Genomic DNA, 20,657 nt, shown 5'->3' on the forward strand with positions numbered 1-20,657 from the left:
TTGTTTTAAATGCTTTGCATGTCCATTGTTCAACGTAAAAAGTCAATTAGGTGAGCCTTTATCGCAGGGATTTTTTGGTACAGTGCATTCTAATGAGCCAAAACGACTGATTGCATACAGTGTTGCAATCAGTGTTGGGCAAGTTACTTCAAAACTGTAATGCATTATTTATTACTTATTACTTATTTAATCTATAATGTCTTGTGAACCTTTAAAGACAAGATACAAAACTTTTTTTGCATTTTAATCCCCTTATTAATTAGCTTCACAGCATAGTGATGCATTGTTGACATCGTAGGCAACAACAGGGCAATTCACAATTTCCTTGTTAACACCGTATTGAAATTCAAGTTCAATCACCTAGGTTAGGGAGAGATGTTTCAAAAATAGATGGCCTCGGTGGGGCTAACGTTAGCAGGTAGCCTACATCATTGTTATTGTGTATCATCTTGATCCATATTGACCGGAACTATTAATGGACTACTATTGATAGAAATTTTACAGTAAAAATTAGCATTGGCTTACTTTGTAGATGGTTTGTCAAATTACTGGTCCTATTTCGCAAAGTAGACAGCTCTTTAGGTGTTCTGCACAAAGTGTACCTAACTACTATATTCTTGTCTTTCCCTTTGACGAACAGGAAATAATGGGCGTATGTCCATCTTATGTACATATTGTCAATATTCAACCTGCCAACCTGCTGCTACATTCATCTCTGCTGTAGTAGATACTAACCACAGCAAGTAAACATTTTGCCCCAAACTTTTCTCCTCCAAGCTTCCGGTGTTTTTGGCGAATTTGGGGCCAAAAAAACCCCACCTCCTTCAGGCTAAAAATGCGTTGTCATGTATTACATTATTCTCATTTGTACAATATTATTATTTTTGTTTGTAATATATTACACTACCGCGTTACAGCAAAAAGTAATGCCTTACAGTAATTACATTACTCTTGTCATTCATCATAGAGGCCTGTGAGGCTACAAAAGTAATGTAATTACCTTAATGCATTACCTTTTGCTGTAACGCGGTAGTGTAATGTATTACAAACAAAAATGCATTAGTAATGTATTACAAAAGTCATGTATTTACTGTAATGCATTACTGCCAACACTGCTGGCAATTATTTGGGAACAGCGTCCCCTGCTAGAAAAATGGCAGCAGTGCAAACTAACTTTGTGCCACCCTCCGGAGAACACACATTGTCCATCATTTTCAAGAACAGTAAATGTTTCCTTTTTTTTTTTTTTGTCCGTTACTTTTCATATTTGTACAAGTGACAGTTTGACATTAGAATACTGACTCTTTTCGCAAAAGGATTTTTACATGATTCAATCTTCATTTATATTGTGTTTGAGTTCTTTTGTGTATTCGCGCGAGCTTGTTTCTTTTGAAAGTAAACTCCACTCAGGCATTTCCTTTAAAACGTTTAAATGTTCACCGAGGGCTGGATAATATGCATCACGCGCTTGCCGTAAAAAAAAAAAAAAAAAAAACAGTAACAATACAGACGCAATGATTTTTTTTATTCAATATAATAATGTACTGTACTTTCTACATTTGCTGTTCGCATTTTTCAATGTCTTTGTGTACAGCGTCATCCAGCGTTGAAATCTGAGACCTACACTCATCATGACGTCAAAATTGTACATACCACTGCATGTTATGGAGGGGGAGCCACGGCCGTGCTCTGTTCAGACTGCAAGCGTTTTGTAATTTTAGTAATAGTATTGTGCACAGAACTCTTCAAAATATGTCTATTCAAATTAAAAAAATGCTTAAAACGCTACCGTCAGGAACAAAATATTGTAAAGCTGCAACTGTGGTGAACTATCCACCCCCTTGTGAGGAAGTGGCGGGTGTTAGGAGAGAGGCGCGCTATCTGAGTGCAAGTCAACTCCAAATACTGATGGCTTGATTTAGATCACTTTGGTTGCACATCGATTGACAACAACGGTGTGACAAGTGTAAATAAGCCATTTACAAGGTCCACCGTTTCACTATGGCCTCTAAAAAGAAGCGAATGCCCAACGTACAGAATGATAGCTGGGTTGTTATTGCGGCCGGTACGGTAACTTAACTTTCTTAGCTAGGTTCAACGAAGCTAGCTTAGCATGCGTTGCATTTGACTGCGTGAGCTTATTATTATTATTATTAAGCTAGCATGCTAGCGCATCTCGCAGGCGTCACAGCCTTCAAATAAATCCGGGAGATTTCTGGCACATATGCTTCTTTAGTAAGGCTTAATACTTAACGTCCACGTTTGCACGAGACGTTTACCGGTTATAACGTCGTCATAGAAATGTAAATTTCCCCCCAGAGTCGGCCATAGGCAGCCAGAAGAAGGACAATGACCCAACCTTTGTGAGACTACGGAATCCAGCCACTGGTTTGAACTTCCGGTCCACTTCCACGTTCTGGCCAGTTAACACCTGTATTAGTTAAATTAATACAATAAATATATTTACTTTTCATTGTAATGCAGATGCTGCTTCCCTCTACATGCTGAGTGGTGATGGTGGCAACTTGCAACTTTATGAGGTCAAAATGTTTGAAGAAGACTTCCGTTCCTGGTTTATTGGCCAGACAGTACAGAGAGGTTATTGTTTTGACTAAAGCTGATACAAGTCTAGTCACGAAAAGTGTTCATTCTTCTGTTAATCAGCGGCTCTTCTCTTGACACAGATGGAAGGCTTTTGTTTGTCACGCCGATGGATCCTCTTTATCTTATTTTACCCTATTTGATCAAATCTGGGAAAGAGGTAAGACTCACACATACACTTTAATCCATGATTCCTGCTTATGGCATGTTATTTTTCTGTGAGAAATTGTCAGGCTTTAGTTAAATTTAATAAAAATTATAATTATTTATTGGCTACACCATATCTTTCTCCCTACCTGTTATTATTAGTAATGGACAGAACAATTAAATTCTCTTCCACTAGAGAGCAGAATGCACATATTTAAAGTGTTCTTTTAATGGGGTGTTGTTTTTTTGCCGGTGTGCTTCGATTATTTTCGTATGCAATACATTTTAAAGCCACTGATCAGCCATAGAGCACCAATGATCTGGATATACATGTTCACTTTGCAATTCAAAAACCAATAAAGCTTAGTACAAAGCCCTAAAATGACTAACCCATTCCTATATGACATATTAGACCAGCAGTCTCTGTGTTCCATGTTTTTTCTTTAATTTTCCATTACTCTCACATGACCTTGTGATTTAGATGGCTCACTACACTCTTTTCACTGAGGCTGCACTGTGATGCACAGTGTTGTTTTTGGAAACAAAGCTCAGCCTGCAATTTATAAAGCATCTTAATTGGCCTTAACTACACACACCGGTTTCTCGCCCTCTTACTGGGCTTGCAAGTCACTTCCAGTCTATTAAGACATTATAAAAGCCTTCCTTAATGATGTCCTCTGCTATCTGTTTAGGGCAAGTTCCAGCCAGTGAATCAAATGATGATGGACGAAGAGTTCCCAGCGTGTACCAGGTTGTTGAGTTGCACACGTTCCTTGGCTGCCATGCATCACATATCGGATGAAAAAGGTTAAGAGCTAATATGATCAAGGTTGCTATTATTTAAAATTGAAGTCCTCATGTTTTTTTATTTTATTTTGTTTGTTTGTTTATTTGCCAGAAGTGGGAAGCCTCAAGTTTCACAGATACAGTCAGGAAAAAACAATGGCTTGGTTAAAAAAGAAGGTAAATCCTTTATTCAGAATCATTTCACCTTCAAGTGAAGATTGCCATTTAATTTACTTTTTCTTTGATGTTGCTGTAGGTGGAAAGAACAGTCTTGATGCTCAAGGAGAGGAACATATCTGTGGGGGAGGGAGTCAAATCCTCCTCATATATCCGAGCCAAGATGGAGTCAGATTCAAGCAAGGGTAGCGCTCTTCCTCCTCTTACAACTATATTAAAAATGTAGGACCTCCATTACCATGAACATATTCACTCTCATTCAGCAGACAACTATACTCGTCAAAGTTTCAATATAATTGTACAGCCGTGTCAGCAGTACATTTTAATTGGGATACTCCTGGAACCTTGTACACAATTTACATGATTTCAGTCAAAAAACTGCCTCAAAATTGGATTTAATTGGCAGTTTGTGTACCAGAATGAATAGTGTATTCATAAGGGATATGGTGAAGATCCCACGAGACCAGATGTCTGACAAGATTAAGTTTATGAAGATGAAGTGAGATTTTGGCAAAATTATTACTATAAATTAATTGCTAATATACATTTTCCAGTTATCAAAGTTTTCATTGTGAACACTGAAAGACAAAAAACATCAAGAAAGTTTACAATGTAACAATGCAAATATAAACATAAATAGGAGAGTCACTTTTGTTACAGGCACATTTTTCAGATTCAGCTGAGCTAGTTTAACCTTTGCACTACGATTTTTTTTGGGGGGGGCAACCCATGGCTGATATTATTTGTTTGTGAGTCTCGGATACTTAAAAAAATAGTTAAAAAAAGATAATTTCCCTCAAGAAGTATCACTGGGACAGTATATCCCATAGACCTCAATACTTGTACATTTAACTCAGTGAGTTATTTTCTAAAAGTGATCAGTAGCAACTACAACCATTCCAGAATGTCAGCGTCAAACTGTGGAGGCATTTTAGTCTCTTAACCTTCCTCTGACTGCTCTCAGGGGCACTCAAGCGCTGCTAGCTAGATGCTAGTTTATGCTAGATGCTGTGCTGAACACTGACAATAAGCACCATGTCAGGGTAATTAAGTAGTTTGTTGTATATATAAAGAGTTGTGACCCATGATGGGAGAGAAACAGTTTGTACATCAGAAATAGTCGAATGACCGTTACTGCAACATGCTTTTGGAAAAAAAATAAAAATAAAAGTGTACCAAAGGTGTTCAAATCCATACGTTATTTGCTATGGTAAGACTTATTTTGAAGTGTTTGCTGGTCTTGCAGAGCACAAAAATACCAAGCGTTTTCTCCTGTATATTTCATTGTCCTCATGGCCCAACATACAAAATAAAATAAAAAATTCCTGCTGTGTAGGTATGAGAAATTTGATGGCATTCAAGTCTCAAAACATCTCATTGTAGATCTTGTCTCATCCCTAGTATTCACCCTTAGGTTTTCCACTAGATCAGAGGTCCCCAACCGCGGGTCCTCAGCTCGGTACCAGTCACTGGATCAACTGGGACCGGGCCGAAATAAGGAACTTGTCATGGCCTATAAGAGTTGGCTAGTGTTTGTTTTGCCTCCCTCTTCAGGCGTTTTGGACTAGGTGATCAAAAAACTAGCGAGTGTTTATTGTTTTTCCTCCCTGTTCAGGCGTTTTTGAGTAAATGATCGAATTTCAATTAATTCCAAGCTGTTTTACGATAGGCTGATTTAATCACGTGACACTTTTTCATGCACTGACCAGTCGGTGGTGATAAAAAGGTTGGGGACCCCTGCATTGGATTATTGCATAGATACATGAAGTACCCTCACAGTTCTAGCAGATTATCGGCAGCAGTATCTTTTCACAAATAACTGAGAACCACGTCCTTCAGTCCTGCTCTACTTATGTAATTATAATCCTCATTTTTTGATTACCTCCACACTTCAGAAGACTACCTAAGCTACGGTCATGGCTTGATATCAGAATACATCAGCAAGGAACTAAGCAAGGACCTCCGCCATCACTTGCAGTATGTTTGCATTCACATACACAACTTTTTTTTTCTTGCCAAGTCATGATGAATATGCATTTATGAGGCCTTTTTTTTAACTACGCAGATTACCGGAGATCACAAATCCAAAGGAGACCGGACCACCTTCAAAGGTGCAGTATATCATGCAATCTCATTCCAAAATTTATCCAATCAACTGGCCTCTCTTTGATAATTTTTTATGACGAAAAAATAGAGATACATTTGAGTTTATTTGTGGAAGGCATTTGTCTTTTCTGGATGACACTCACATGAACCTACTGTAGTACGTATCCATCCATTCAACAGACACATTCTTTTTAAAAATTACTTCTGTTTGTTGAGTTTACATTTGATTTGATAAGTTAAGATAAGATCATATACTCCATCAACACAACCCAAAGTGTACAGCACTTTTGTTTTCCTATTTGCCAGAAGCGGAAACTATCTGACAAGCCGGTGGAAGCGGGAGAAGACTATACCAAATTCAACAGTGAAGATTTTGCTCGCAAAGTGAGTGTTGATATTATAGACAAAGATTGGTCATGTTTGATCATAGAAATGGGACTAGATCATGTAGTACAAGTTTTCACGAGATTATAACGCAATGAGATTTCTTGTCCCTGCACAGCACAAGATTTATTTTGTTTTGCCTGTTTTTTTTTTTTGTTGGTCTTTTTGGGCCCAAAGTGCACAGACTTGCAAAGTACACACTGGGAATGTTCTGCTTGTCAATGCTTTGCATTTACAATAGCACATGTTGCAACTGAGGTGAGGTCAACTTGAAAATCAACATCACCTTAAAAAAAAATGTATGAATACCGTACAATTGGTATGCTTTTATTTTGAGGTGGTCCCTAGCAGCTTGTCGCGGCGTAAAGCCTGACTTGACCTGTCTTTCTACTGCTGCGCTATCAAAAGAGTTGCTCTCGACATAAACTACACAACAAATATTCAGGAATCATGTTTTCTCACCAATTAAGGAAAGCCGTAATACGACTTAATGATGCTAACATTGTATTGTACGGCTCCTGTTGCCGGCGTTTATAGCATTGGTGCCAAACATAAGGCTCGCTGGTTCTGGCCCACAAAGGAGTTGAATTAGGCCCACAAATTAGTTGAATCAGCAAAAAGAATTTCAGGACGGTTCAGTTACTTTCACAAATCAGTGTACATGAGCAGCATTTCCCTTGTGCTTCTGCAGCCACCCAAGAAGATGACAGCTGCACAAAAGAATCTGGCAAAGGTGGACAAGAGTGGCATGAAGACAATGTCGTCTTTCTTTAGCCCCAAAGTGAAAGCGGACAAGAAATGATGGTTTGTCCACTTTGTGCTTGTTTTTGAAAACACCACTTTTGTAATAATGCTAAGGAAATAAAACGTGGGGTATTTTCGACTGTTAAGGTAAGGTCAAAATTGAATTTCCGCAATTCTCAGCCAATGTTTTAACCTGTTATATCATTTAAAAAATACACTGTGGCGTTAAGGTTTAGTTGTAAAACAAAAACTGTAGGGTTTGGACCCGTTGAAAGTACAAATTGGCTTAGCTGTAGTTCACTTGTCATGTGGTCATTAAAATGTTAATTTGTGCTAATTCAATTTCTGCCCTTATTGAATGACAAAACGAGTCTCACACACAAGTAAAACTTTGGGGACATGCTTTTCCTTGGGCCATACTCAATCCATCAATAAGGCAAAATAATACATTTAATAATACATTTATCATTTTTGAGAAGAAGGGAAAATGTCAATTTACCTTATTTTAATCATGTGCAAACCCCCCCCCCCCCCCCCCCCCCTCACACACACACACACACACACACACACACACACACACTCACTTTTTGGTTAGTTTACAATGCTTTGATGTTTTTGTTTTGGGGAACCAAACAACTTGAAGTTTCACACACTTGGCCTGTATCATTATTGCTCGAATGAGTTAATCTCTTTCACACTTGTGAGGTTTGAGTGACGTGACTGGCTGGCGACTAGTCCAACGAATCCAAAGTCAACTTGGATTGGCTCCTGCTCAACTGCAACCCTTATGAGGATACACTCTATAGAAAATGGATAATTTTGCTTACACTTTGCACAAAGTATGCTATGGTGTATTATGCACAGTATTCTAGGCAATTTTGGCTTGTCTGTTAAAATGATGATGAAATCCCCACAAGGCCCATTTGGTGTGGCCATGGTTTAGTTTTTTTAGGCCAATGACAAAGCCATCACTTCATTGCTGCCCTTGGTGATGGTAGCCTGCACTCATTGAGAACACTTGTGTATTTTTTTTATGCCTCACTAAAAGATCTTTTCTCTTCACAAGCAGCAAACTTAATAAGGCTATGGAATTTATTAGCATTTTATTTCCCAATGCTGAGAATAGAATGTGACCCTGAATACATGCATTGGAGAGATTCATGAGTTCGGATGAAAAGTTATGACGGTTTTATATATATATATATATATATATATATATATATATATATATATATATATATATATATATATATATATATATATATATATATATATATATATATATATATATATATATATATATATATATATATATACACACACACACATACATACACACACACACACACACAAACACACACACACACACCATGTGAAAAGGGCTTGAACCTAGTTGCTACAGCAGCTATTACATACACACACACACCATGTGAAAAGGGCTTGAACCTAGGTGCTAGAGCAGCTATTGTTGCCGTGGTTGTTTTTGACAGCTTTCAAAACAGCTTCTAAATCTCATAAAGTTGTTTTTCTCACTTCAAAAGAAGTTTTTGAAAAGAGGCTTGAAGTTGATGAATGGAGAAAAACCCATCTGAATATCAATTATGTTTGCCTGTTTTGACATGTCATGTTTATATTTTCTTTTTAATTTATGTATTTGTAATGGTCATAGCGGCTTGGTAATAGAGTGGTTAGCTTGCTCTGACCTTCTTGTGTAGATTTTGCATGTTCTCCCTGGGCACTCAAGCTTCCTTCCGTCCACCCCCCTCAAAAAACAAACAAACAAACTAAAACATTATGCAGGGCAGGTGTATTGGACACTAAATTGTCCTTAGGTCTGGTTGGGTGCATCAGTGATTGTTCATCCTGATGTGCCCTGCAATTGGCTAGCAACCAGTTCAGGGTGTCCTCCGCCTACTCCCCGAAGGCAGCTGGGATGGGCACCAGCAAGCCGGTGACCCTTTAGAATGTCTATAGAAAATGGATGGATGGTAATAGTCAAGCTGACAGATGTAATTGGAGTTTAACCTTAATTATTTAAGGGATTTCATTTTTAGGGCATTTGTCTTGATTTGACATGTCCTATATATGAGGTTTTAACATTTTAAGTAATACTATTATAACTGCTCTTTTCCCCAATGGGAAACTTGTAAACATCACTCAGATACTAAAGCAAAAAACAAAACAAAAACAACAAAAATGTGTCATAATATGCATCGTAAATTTAATGTGACCCAATTAACCATATTTCAGACTATAAATCCAGTTTTTTCTTTTTGAATAGTATGGCAGGTCCTACCACTTGGACTCAGAGTGCGACTTCCATATACAGTATTAAAATTTGAACTTGAGATGGCACCCAAAAACACTATTCAGTGATCATCATGACTGCATTTTTCCCTAACTGCTTTCCATCGGCACACTCAGAACCTTATTCCGAACCCGCACACGTTTAGTACATGAGGATTTTGTGTGCAAAAACAAGCAAACTAAAATACATTATTGCCATCGAATAAAATCAACTTTAAAGTGTCTGTTTAAAATGGTTTACATACAGCTTGCGTTTGAGCAAAATGAAATCTTAGCCCACCACCTTCAGTAGAGGGGGCTGTCAAATTGTGGTTACAGCTTTGTTTTGCCCAGTACAGCCGCATACATTTTCAAATCAGTACAGATATACAGTCGGGTATTTAAACTTACGAGTACAGCTGCATACTGTATACCACTACTAGTTAGCAAACATACAATTGTGCTCAAGTGTTTACACTCTTCGGGTATGCAAATTGTATGAGCAAAACGGTACATGCTCTTGAGTTTCAGTCTACCACTTATGTTCTCCGCCATGATGCCACCACTTTTTTTTAATGAAACTGACTTGATTTCATAAAAAAATATCTATCTTTCCATTCAAATAAGTGTCAATCGTAAGATTCTTCAGCTTTTTCAGAACTTTTTGGACTTGAATCGAAGCGTCTGCAGGGCGCTCTCCACCACTTTGGGCAAATAGATGGGGTTCCTCTGCAGCCGCAATCTGCTGCTGGTCGACCCACTTTTGTTTTTCTTATTGAGGACTTTTTCCTTGGCACGGACAAGAACCTCCTCCTGCTGCCTGCTGGGATCACCTGCCACCCGAGGAACCCGCAAGAGCCAATTGGAGTGGAGGTCATGCTCTGCTGAGCTGGATGCTACTGTATGGGGAGACAGAATGAGTTGAGAGCAATTTAGAGTCAAAAATCATTTCAGCATAATTGATTTTTTCTAATATTTAAAAAAAATGCTCAAATCATTAATTTCTCATCTAGTTAGAATCACTGTTCATTAATTTTCAGTATTGACTGCTTTTTATAACTTTATAGGGCAAGGAACTACATTTTGTCACCCAAATCTGAGTCAAAATAGAGGCCTCACATCAAGAAAGGAAACCTACCAAAAAATCAGCAAAGGTAGGTAATGAAGGTGAAAAAGAAAAACATTAAATTATCATGTACGTTAGTTAATTTGGGTGATAAGGTGGAATCATTGTTAGCATTGCCTCACAGTCAAAATAAAAATACACAGGAAAAACAAGCACAATACAGTAGTTATAGTTTTTCATTAACCAGAACAACAATTTTTTTCTGTGCACACAAAATGCCCTTTTTTTTTTCAAATATTGTTCCCACACCTAGCTAAATCTGCATATGTACTGTAAGTACAAGACACACGAAAACTGTTTTGAGTTCTCTGGACTATAATGGCCTAATGTTTCTTCAGAATCGTGTCTGGTTTTGATGTTTTTGTTTGTTGTTCTAATTGTCTCTGCTTGTATGGGCCAGACGCAGGAAGGAAATGATCATTTTTAAAATTTTTACACGGTTGACATCACCACCAAGCCTCCTGTTTTGATTACACTGATAAAGATGTAATTTCTCCCACGCCGACGGCAGAGCACTGCAAATGTCAAGGTCACATTTGATTAAACGCCCACAGTGAGACGATACGGAGCACTAAACAGCCACTTTAGATGAAAACCTTGCGCTACAGGACACGCATAATTCAATTTGCACCATCAACTCTTGATTAAAATGGCATAATTTACAACATTCTCCATCCAAGACAAAGTAATTACACTCAACCTTTTTACTCAGATATTTTATGATGCCAGTAATTCAACATGATGTACCCTGCAAAAATACATTACACCTTTTCACTTTCGCACAAGATATTATACTTACTGGTCACAACATTAAGTATACCTCATGACATTTCTCGTCACTTTTGGTGTGAATTCCCAATTAAGACAAAAGCCAATGAAAAGCAATCATTTTTTCTTTATATGATACAGTGTAGTTCAACCTCATCGCAATAATATGCAAATTGTACTGATAGAAATAGGTAGGGGTCTGGTGGCCATCAGAAACTTTCGGACATTTCAGAATGGCCGGTCCATTTTAGGTGGACGGTGGCATGGTTAAATTACGTTTTGCCACATGACGACCACGGTTCACTCCACCGTCACACAGTTAGAGCCCCACTGGAAATCTTTTTTTTTTTTTCAGATAGCTTTTTTTGGGTGGCAAAAAAAAATTACCTACTACCAATTGGTCAGCTGATTCGTTTTCAAAATTGCAGGATTTCCTTCCTGCAAATGCATTTAAATAGCTGTCAATTACATGCACATTTTCACTATTCATGAGCTGGACTGGGAACTATTTGCGAATAGCGGAGGTCAAGAGAAAATAATATCTTTAAAGAGATAGTGTGTAAGATTTTGGCCGTTTTTCATTACGAACAGCAGTGGGTGCTGCAAGTGCTGTATTTACCACTGTCCATAGCTATAACAAACATGGCCGCCTCCGGAGAAGTGCCACCCCCCCCCATGTAATATAATTTAATGATGACCAAACTTGTGGGTATTTTTAAAACACACTGTTGGTCTTTAAGAACACATTCATTTGCAAGTTTTTGAAATTTACAATCATTTAATGTATTACTTTTTAATGATAATCGTAACACTGTCCCTTTAAAAAAAACTTTCCTTTTAAGTTCACAGAGGGCATTGCATGCAATTAATGAGGCTCCAAGAACATTAATTCTTGTCTTATGTGATTGTTTACTAGAAACTGAAATTGTTTTTCTGTAATACATTTAGGCTTAATTTGTTATTCACTTATTTTATTATTATTTTTATATTTGGTTCTTTTTAAATAAACTGACTTTATGTTGTGTGTAAAGTAGTGACATCCAGGTCAATTCTTTGCACAACTTGATAGCATTGCTCCCTTAATCATTGCTTGGAAAAAAATAAATCTGCTACAGTATCTAGACTAATAGACCACGCAATGATCTTATCAACAAAATTCATGATATGTATTTGAGGATATAACGTTATCGTATGGAATCAGGTGTAAGAAAAAATGACACCATTGTTACTTGTATATGACCTCTGGAATCACAATACACAAAGGTAAAATAATCAGTAAATATCGGCCATTTGGTCAATTATTTTTAATCCGCTGCCGGCCGATCAATGGGTCAGGCTCTGATGACTTCATCAAAAAGGGTATATGTTACCTATAAAGTCCACGTCAGCATGACCGTCATCCAAGTAAGGTTTATGCTGAGATTCACTATCACAGCTCGCAATCACCTCATCCAGAAATTGCAGTGTGTCCTCCACGTTGGGCACGGGCGGTGCAGAGGGTGTCACTCTCAATATCTATAAATTGGCAAAACACAGTGTATTGTTTAGCAGTATGGTTAAATATTTAGGCTTTGCCTCAATTTGGAGGTTTGGAGTATGAAACTTTGCTCAGGCCACCCTGTGCCACCCAGTTTTTGCATATATTCTCCCCATGCTTGTGTGGTCTTCATTCCACAGTCAAAAGTCTTGCATGTAAGGTCACTGAATAGTCTAAAAAAAAAAAAAAAATCCATCACATCGTTTTCCCATAATGTCAGGAGTATAAACTAGGCTTGCAATTTAAAAATAGAAGGACTAGCAGACCAAGGTGTGTGGTTTCAGCAGATATCAGTTCATACAACTGCACTGTTTTAAGTTACGGATGAGTTATTGCTGGCACGACTAGATTTTTTCTGAATTAAAAAAAAAAAAAGTGTAAGCTTACTGTCTTGTTTTGCGGTGCCGGAGGCGCTGCTTTCTTCTTAGAGGGCACCGTGGCCTTGATTTCATCCCCGTTCAAGTCGTTCACACTCTTTGTGTAGCGTTGCCGCAGAGCCACCAGCGCTCGCAGGTACTCCAGGCAGTTTTGCTCGTGGGAGTAAAGCCACACACGGTCTTCTTGCCTGTGATAGTAGTACAAGGTGGACTCCACGCTGACGGTGCTTTTGCTTCGTTTCAACGTGACACCCTCGGAAAACTGGCTCCTCTCTCCCACAAGTAGCATGGAGGTGCTGCGGAGCAGCCTGACTGTGCAGGCATTGTGATAATCCGGCCCAAACCCATCCTGCTCTCTCTGCCCGTGACGATTGGGACGGAACACATGGTTGATCTTCCTAAACATCCCTAAACTAGCAAACGTTTGCCTTTGAGCTCCATATTCCTCCTTTTGAAGCTAAGTGAAGAAGCCGCCCGACTCACCGAGAATTGCAACAGTCCATGATGCTGAATAGCCGCTTGTTTAACCTGATCTCCTCGGCAATGGTATCAGTCGCTGCTTGGCAACATAGAGGCTTCTGTAAGTCAACACTAGTGCGTGGCAAGCCCGTTTCAGGTGTCCTGACCCATATCAGAATAACTATCACTATCACTGAGGGTCATTTAAGCGACTGCCATGAGATAAAAGACACTCTGATGAACGTGAGGCCCGGCGAATTATCTATTTGCATATATTATGTGAAGGGTCTACACTTAAAAAAGGAATGGTGTCATTTGGTGTTGCTATGCTTGAATAAATCAAAAAACAGAATTCCATGCGTGATAAGCATATTCTGTGTATTTAAACTGATACACTGTACATTTACACTGTTTATTTAATGCTAAAGATATCCAAATTACACTCAAATAACTTTTCCCACTTCCTTTAAACTTCTGCAAAGCTACACATCTTTTCCATTCAACTAGAAACTTATGTTACGCATGATTACTTTCTTCCATTTATTATGTATGTAAAAAAAAAAAAAAAAAAACTTTATGAAAGTCTTGTCTTCTTCGCTTGTATAATTATGTTGTAAAACCTCAAAATTAAACATCCTAAAAGTGGAACGATTTAGACTTAACCAAAGTCCACTGAGAAAATATGCCTCAAAATTCATGATTGTTATGTACAATAGTATCCGTTATGTCAAGCACTTATCCTCATGTGGGTCGCAGGCATGCTCGAGCCTATCCCAGCTGCCTTTTGGGCAGTAGGCGGGGTTCGCCCTGAACTGATTGCTAGTCAATTGAAGGGCACACAAAGATAAACAACCATTCACTTTCAAACATACCTCTCAAACAATTTATGTATGTATGTATGTATGTACTGTATATCTGCCATGCATGTTTTTCCTGGAGGAAACCCATGCAGGCAAGGGGAGAATACGCAAACTCCACATTGGAAGGCTGGAGCCGGAAGTAAACCCACGACCTCTCTCTCTCTCTCTCTCTCTCTCTCTCTCTCTCTCTCTATATATATATATATATATATATATATATATATATATATATATATATATAATGAATCACTCAATAGGTAGGAGCCCATGGTGTAGACAGCTGTCCTCTTGTTTGCATAAGAAGCTGACGTAAGCATGACCTTCATTAAAAATACAATACTGTATATAGTCGTCTTAAATTTCCTGGGCTCTCGTTGAAACTTTCCTTACCAAGATTTTTAAATACAGCCCAGGCGCTTTCCACCTTGCACATTTTCTCTTTAATTAATAAAAGCAAAGGCAAATTCTCGAAAAGATCCCAACTTATTTAGGTTCTCTTCTAAATTTGAGCGTGCATGTCAAGGTTTCTCAGAGGAAATATCCTCTTGTGGTTACTTAACTAAAATTGCACTTCTGCCTTCCTAACTTGACACTCACACTGGCACAAATACAAATAATTATAACCTATAATTCATGATTGAGTTGCTCTCAAGTGTCATTTGGATTTAATGAGACTTTTTGGTGGCATTTTAAGAGTAAAAAAAACTTGAACCGTGAATGAACCGTCACAGTTAACGGTCGTACAGTATTCATTGAATTATTTGATTAATGTTGAATTTTAGCCAAGCAATAAACACTTTCATTTGTGCAACCAACTGCAATTGAATGGACGAGATTTAAACATCTTAGTCAGTTTTTTATTATTTTTTCAACAATAATTCAAATTGCCTCTAAATGTTCAAACATCGGAGGCTGGCATATTGGTGAGCACGTCTCCCTCACAAGTTCAAATCCACTTTGTGTGGCGTTTGCATGTTCTCCCCGAGCCTATGTGGGTTCTCCCCTGGCACTTCGGCTTGCTCCCCCACTCCAAAAACATGCATGGGAGGTGCATTGTACATACTAGATTGTCCTTAGGTGTGATTAGGTGCGTGAATGCTTGTTTGTCTCTGTGTGTCCTGCGATTGGCTGCGTACCAGTTCAGGGTGTCCCACTGAACACCCCCCCGCCTAGTGCCCGAAGTAAGCGGGGCTAGGCACCAGCAAGCCTGCCACCTTTGCGAAGATAAGCGGCTCTAGAAAATGCATGGATATTGTTACGTCCCAGTCTAGGGTCTAGGACATAACATGAGTAATGGGCCGCGCCTTCCCCAACTCCCAAGCAGCCAGCCAATAACCCAAAGGTTTGGAAAACAAAAGATACATTTATTTACAAAAGGTTTACTAAAAGAGTGGAGCAATTAACTCAGGGTGAACCAAGGCCAAAATAACAAACAAAACGATCTCTGCAATAACCAAACTAACCTAGCAAACAAAACAACAAAAAGACAATAAACTTACCTCCCTAGCTCCAAAAACAGGAGGAAAGAAAATGTACAACAAAAACGGCGATTCACCCCTACTGCTCAGTTTCACAACAATTTGGTACAAATGCGTGGCTGGTTGGAAGCGAAGGAGAGACTAGAGTTGTCTGCCGTCTCCTCTTAATATACGGCAGGTGTGCGACCTCCAATCAGCAGCAGCCAATCGTGGGCCTTCCTGGAGCTGACCAAGTAGTGCACTGCTGGGGCACACCTAAACAGAAGATGGCAGGAGACACAGGGAAAAAAAGAAACACAACAGAGAGCAAGACTCTTGAGTGACCCCACTCGTAACAATATTCAAACACATGGGCATACGGATAAAATAATACAACTTCAGTAAGAGTGAAATTGTGACTTCAAGCAAAATGTAAATGCAGTATAATCTGAATTCTCTTCAACCAATTGAATTGGGACTTTTCAATCAAATTAAATACACTACAAAGAAGAGACATAATGATATTATATTGTTTTAAGGAAATATTCTGTTCTCATTTGAAATTTGATACCTGCAGTGGAAACCCCCCAAAATCCGACGTGCAAAAACAAAAGCCACTATTTGTTTTAGTTGTCCTTCAAATCCCACATAAAGTTTACTGAAATTCTGAGGTCGGTGTTAAATGTCACCAGCTGCAAAAATGGTTATTAAGAAAGAAGAAGTGTGATTATATATATAAATAAATAATCAATCTTGCTTCCTCTCAAGGGGTGTATGTACTGTAGACCTAAGAAGACTATCAGACTCAACATTCAGTTTCCAGAGAGTGCCTAAGGTAGTTCTCCTCGGGCTTGATCTGTCTATTGTTTTTTTTTTTTTGTTTTTTTTTTTAAATATCACAGACAGCGCCTGATCTTATTTTAAATTTTATGGTTCAGTAAATTGCCACTCGGTGAGGCATTGCAGAGATGCTTTGTGAAGTGAAACTGCTGAGCATGACCTACGGAGAAGCAGAAGAATCGTGCCTCCCGCATCGCGACAGAAAGAGGAGAACGGTCAGATCTTCTTCCCACTCTACCGGTGCTGTTGCGCACCTTCATCACAATCCATCAGAGAAACCTCTTGAGGTTGCCGTTGCCAGCGGTACTCCGCCGGAGGTCTCCCAGCTGGAGTCTTTAGATCTGTATAGAACCCAGCCAGTCCGAGAGAACCCTCCAGGAATCCAGATCCCCTCTCCCCGCTCGGGAGGCGACGCTACCTTCCTGGTCCCGTCTTTCTGCCAGAGCATCTGTCAGAACTACAGCGACCTCCACATCGGGGGTGACCAGGTCTTGCCCCTGTCGTTCGACGACGCGGAGCAAGTCCTCGACGCTACCCAGGCGGTGGGTCCCTTCTTGCAGTCCTGTGATGTCCCCCCGCCTGGGGAGGACTCGCCTCCGAGACGTGGCACACAACTTGGGCGCCTGCTACCTCTCAAAGGGGGCTCCAATCACTGGAGGCAGGGAAGTGGTCGAGATCAGAGCTTTTTGTTCCAAGGGCGCGAGAGACCCTTCACTAACTCCCTCTTGAACGGCTATCTGGAACAGAAGCTTCTGGACCTCTACCAGCAGTACATGATGGAGAACATGTCCAGGGATTCAGGCCCTGTTTGCCCCCTCCTGGCCTCAGAGATGGTCTTGACCAGCCTGGACCAGATCACCTTGCAGCTGAGCCGGGATGGGAATCTCGAGGCAGGCGTGGCCAAGGACATGGTGATGTCGTGCTTGCTTCGGGTGGCCGGCGAAGTGGAGTCCAGTGAGATCAGCACACCTTTGTTGCAGATATCCAGTGACTCATTCAAGGAGCATGTCTACCAGTATAAAAAGCATTGATGTTGTTTTAGAATCAAGCGGAATATTCCACCCACCTGCATCCATCTCAGGGGGCTGACCTTTTGTTTGCCGTGTGAATGCTATGCGACTGACCTCAGAGAACAGGCGCCCAAAGTGCTCCGTTCTCCAGTTCTTCCACTTAAGAACGTATCGCAAAGAAAATTTACAACGGCAATTCATAGAGAAGCATGTTCACATAAAACATTTGAAAAGAAAAATGGTTCTTTTGATTGATAAGAAAATAAACTGGCTTCAAAGCTTTGTTTGATATCAAAAGGAAGGAAAACGAGCAAAATGTCATTTACATTAATTTCAAGGCCAGAACTGCTAAGCATAACCAAATATGGTGTCTTCAAAAGGTAAAAAAAAAAAGGTTTTGATAAAGTATTCTGCTTGATAGGCATTGAACATGAGTTCATGACTGTGATGTCAGCATCAAGGTTGCCTTGCGAATGTTTGGAACCTGCAATAAATGTTTCACAAGTCACTATGCTGCGTAAATAAGACTGAGATTAGCCTATCATACTGTGGCATTCACTTGTGTGATTGTATGATTTGCAGACCAGCTGAGTCCACGACTCACCATGTTATTTTTTCTACCTTTCCTGCCATTTCAAGGAAATAGGAGCGTTTCTGTAGCTCAACACACTGGTGACCTTCCTCCATCGTTCGTGTCCAAACAAAACGGCAGCAGGAGGAAGACGTGTGTTGACAGAGCTGAGCACCAGCCGCGGTTGGAAACATGGGAAGTGTCAAGGCTGCGGAGAAACTATTCCTGCCTTTCTTTCCAAAACATCGCAGGTACACACGGAAGTTGGCCATCCTGTCTCAGAAACAACACTTTCAGCTGTGTTCCAGCAATATTTTCATCACATTTTTATTCATGGGGCACTTTTAAAACAATAATACAGTCCAACAGTCCGAGTTGGCAATTTCACCTGCCTCCATTGTTGAGGTGGCTGACCAAAGCTTATGGCTCTAAGGTGGTCGGGGTGGCCACCTTGAACCTGTTTGTGCACGTGAACGGTGAGGAGATGTGTCTTAAGCAGTGTCGGGAGTAATGCAAGGTAACGTAATTACTGTAATGCATTACTTTTTGCTGTAATGCACTAATATTGTACTCGTTACAAATGATAGTAACGCAATGCATTAAAATGCATTTTTAGCCTGGAGGTGGTTGTTTTTTGTTTGTTTGTTTTTTTCCTCCAAATTCTCCAAAAACAGTGAGGTCGGAGGAGAGAAGTTCGGAGATGTTGAATACGTACACAAGATGGACATACACCCATTGCTTTAAGTTTGTCAGGGATAAAGACAAGAAGAAAATAGTTAGGTGCACTTTGTATGTGACATCTAAAGATGAGCCATAGTAACCTGAAGTTAGCCAAAAGAAAACACACGGAGGATTCCGAGTAGGGATAAAACAAAGTTCTCTCGCTCGGTTAAAAAAAAAAAAAAAACCCAACATGTTTACTTTTTCATTTTTCTATCAAGGGGAATGATCATATATTTGATAGTATACTGGGAACAATAATTTTACAATATGCTGAATAACGAGCTGTGTTGTGTGAAATCGGAGCAGTGAGTGGGGCACACCCTGAACTGCTCACCAATCAAATATTGCCAAAAATTACCCAGAAAAATAAAGGGCATATGATTATTATTAATTGGAGGAAAAAAGAAAAAAAAAAAAAAAAAAAAAAAAATATATATATATATATATATATATATATATATATGTATATATCTATATGTACACACACACACATATACACACACGCACAGGTACACACATCATGGCTTGTCTAATGTGTATTGAGCTGAATTCACAAAGAAGGTTGAAGCCTTTCAGGTTCTTTCTAAAGCACTTTCCTGCTTACAAAGAGCTTTTAACATGTGGGCTGGCGCAGACAAGGTCATGTGATTTCATATCAAACCCAAGGTCCTTGCCACTCTTGCCATTGTGGCTTTAACGCTGGAGCTGCGTCGCCTTTATTCAAAAAAAGCTTTTAGTGCGTTGCCTTGTAAAAGCGTCACAATCATATACTATTTACTTATATATTTCTATCTTATTTTTCCCATTGCCTTGCCACTTGTTGATATTTCACAAACAATTTCAAGGCCTGAAAAAACGGTCAAAAACTCTTTATAGACACACAATATTAGTACGGCGTTTGAGTATTTTCCCTTCATTGTCACTGCAGCCTTGAGGCATGCATGTTAGTCCAGATTACACCTCACATGTGCAACTTGCTGGAACGTTTAATGAGCGCCCTGTTGCCGTGGAGGGGACATTTCCTGGTCAGTTAGCCCCTCGAGGTTGCCCGGGAGCCCGTTGACCTTGACTGCAAAACCCCCACCCGCCCACACCAAGCAGACAACCTTGCGCTGTGAACGAGAGTCGTGCGATAATGCGCATATGCCTCCGCATGCTAGCAATTCAGATGCGGCCGTGGAACGGTCGAGCAAATGCACTCTGACCTCGTTTTGGAAGTGGCCGGACATCAACCCTTCAGCTGCGGTACACCTTCGATTTGAATATGTCTGATAACTGAATTCATAGTTATGTGTGAAAGAGACAATAGGGACCAAGATCACTTATGCGTTTGATCAAACTCAGAGCTCTTCCGTTCAAGTGGCTACTTAATATCTCCTCCAAACCGCAAGGTTAGTGAACTAACTTTGTGTAGGACCAAGTGGTGCGACAATACTCGTATTAAAAAAATACAGGGGTCACGGCTGAGTGCAGCACTGCATTGAACAATGCAGATTTTCGTTTTTTCAGCATCGCAATATTGTTGTGACGTGTGTTAAGAAAGTCTTTGTTGCATGACTTAGTATTTACTCTATGAACACAGCAACATCCATTTGTACAGGAACACGGGTGGCCATTGAAATATACACAGCACTGACTGATGGTAAGTGTAAGCAGAATTTTTAAGAATAATATATAGCTTTCTTTATTATTGACGCA

The 20,657-nt window shown here is 39.6% G+C and overlaps 3 protein-coding genes across 7 annotated transcripts; 2 read left to right on the forward strand and 1 right to left on the reverse strand.

Moving 5' to 3' along the window:
* The first annotated feature begins 1,860 nt into the window (after window positions 1-1,860).
* Window positions 1,861-18,753, forward strand: rnaseh2b (ribonuclease H2, subunit B). 5 transcript variants are annotated; one of them, XR_015865520.1, is made up of 14 exons: window positions 1,861-2,065; window positions 2,320-2,388; window positions 2,485-2,598; window positions 2,685-2,761; window positions 3,441-3,555; window positions 3,647-3,711; window positions 3,791-3,896; window positions 5,607-5,688; window positions 5,777-5,822; window positions 6,124-6,201; window positions 6,893-7,005; window positions 10,012-10,151; window positions 10,299-10,385; window positions 18,305-18,753. XR_015865520.1 is itself a non-coding variant. In XM_088414172.1 (12 exons), exons 1-11 carry the CDS (start codon window positions 2,002-2,004, stop codon window positions 7,001-7,003), a joined length of 927 nt encoding a protein of 308 aa, XP_088270298.1. In that variant the 5' UTR covers window positions 1,861-2,001; the 3' UTR covers window positions 7,004-7,005; window positions 18,305-18,748. The 5 variants fall into 5 exon arrangements, 4 of the variants coding, with proteins under 4 accessions (XP_088270298.1, XP_088270299.1, XP_088270297.1 ...); XM_088414172.1 differs by lacking the exons at window positions 10,012-10,151; window positions 10,299-10,385 and having other exon boundaries at window positions 18,305-18,748; XM_088414173.1 differs by lacking the exons at window positions 10,012-10,151; window positions 10,299-10,385; window positions 18,305-18,753 and adding an exon at window positions 14,616-14,633.
* Window positions 9,727-13,445, reverse strand: c9h13orf42 (chromosome 9 C13orf42 homolog). Its single transcript, XM_088414175.1, has 3 exons — window positions 13,050-13,445; window positions 12,496-12,640; window positions 9,727-10,130 (listed from the first exon to the last, which is right to left on the reverse strand). Exons 1-3 carry the CDS (start codon window positions 13,443-13,445, stop codon window positions 9,886-9,888), a joined length of 786 nt encoding a protein of 261 aa, XP_088270301.1. The 3' UTR covers window positions 9,727-9,885.
* LOC148423979 (TLR adapter interacting with SLC15A4 on the lysosome) lies at window positions 16,666-18,173 on the forward strand. The gene has a single exon (XM_088415675.1). It carries the CDS (start codon window positions 16,784-16,786, stop codon window positions 17,684-17,686), a length of 903 nt encoding a protein of 300 aa, XP_088271801.1. The 5' UTR covers window positions 16,666-16,783; the 3' UTR covers window positions 17,687-18,173.
* Window positions 18,754-20,657: the final 1,904 nt, after the last annotated feature.

The sequence above is a fragment of the Hippichthys cyanospilos genome, chromosome 5 (assembly GCF_059441005.1).
Source record: "Hippichthys cyanospilos isolate Australia breed blue-spotted pipefish chromosome 5, RoL_Hcya_1.0, whole genome shotgun sequence".
Taxonomy (NCBI): Eukaryota; Metazoa; Chordata; class Actinopteri; order Syngnathiformes; family Syngnathidae; genus Hippichthys; species Hippichthys cyanospilos.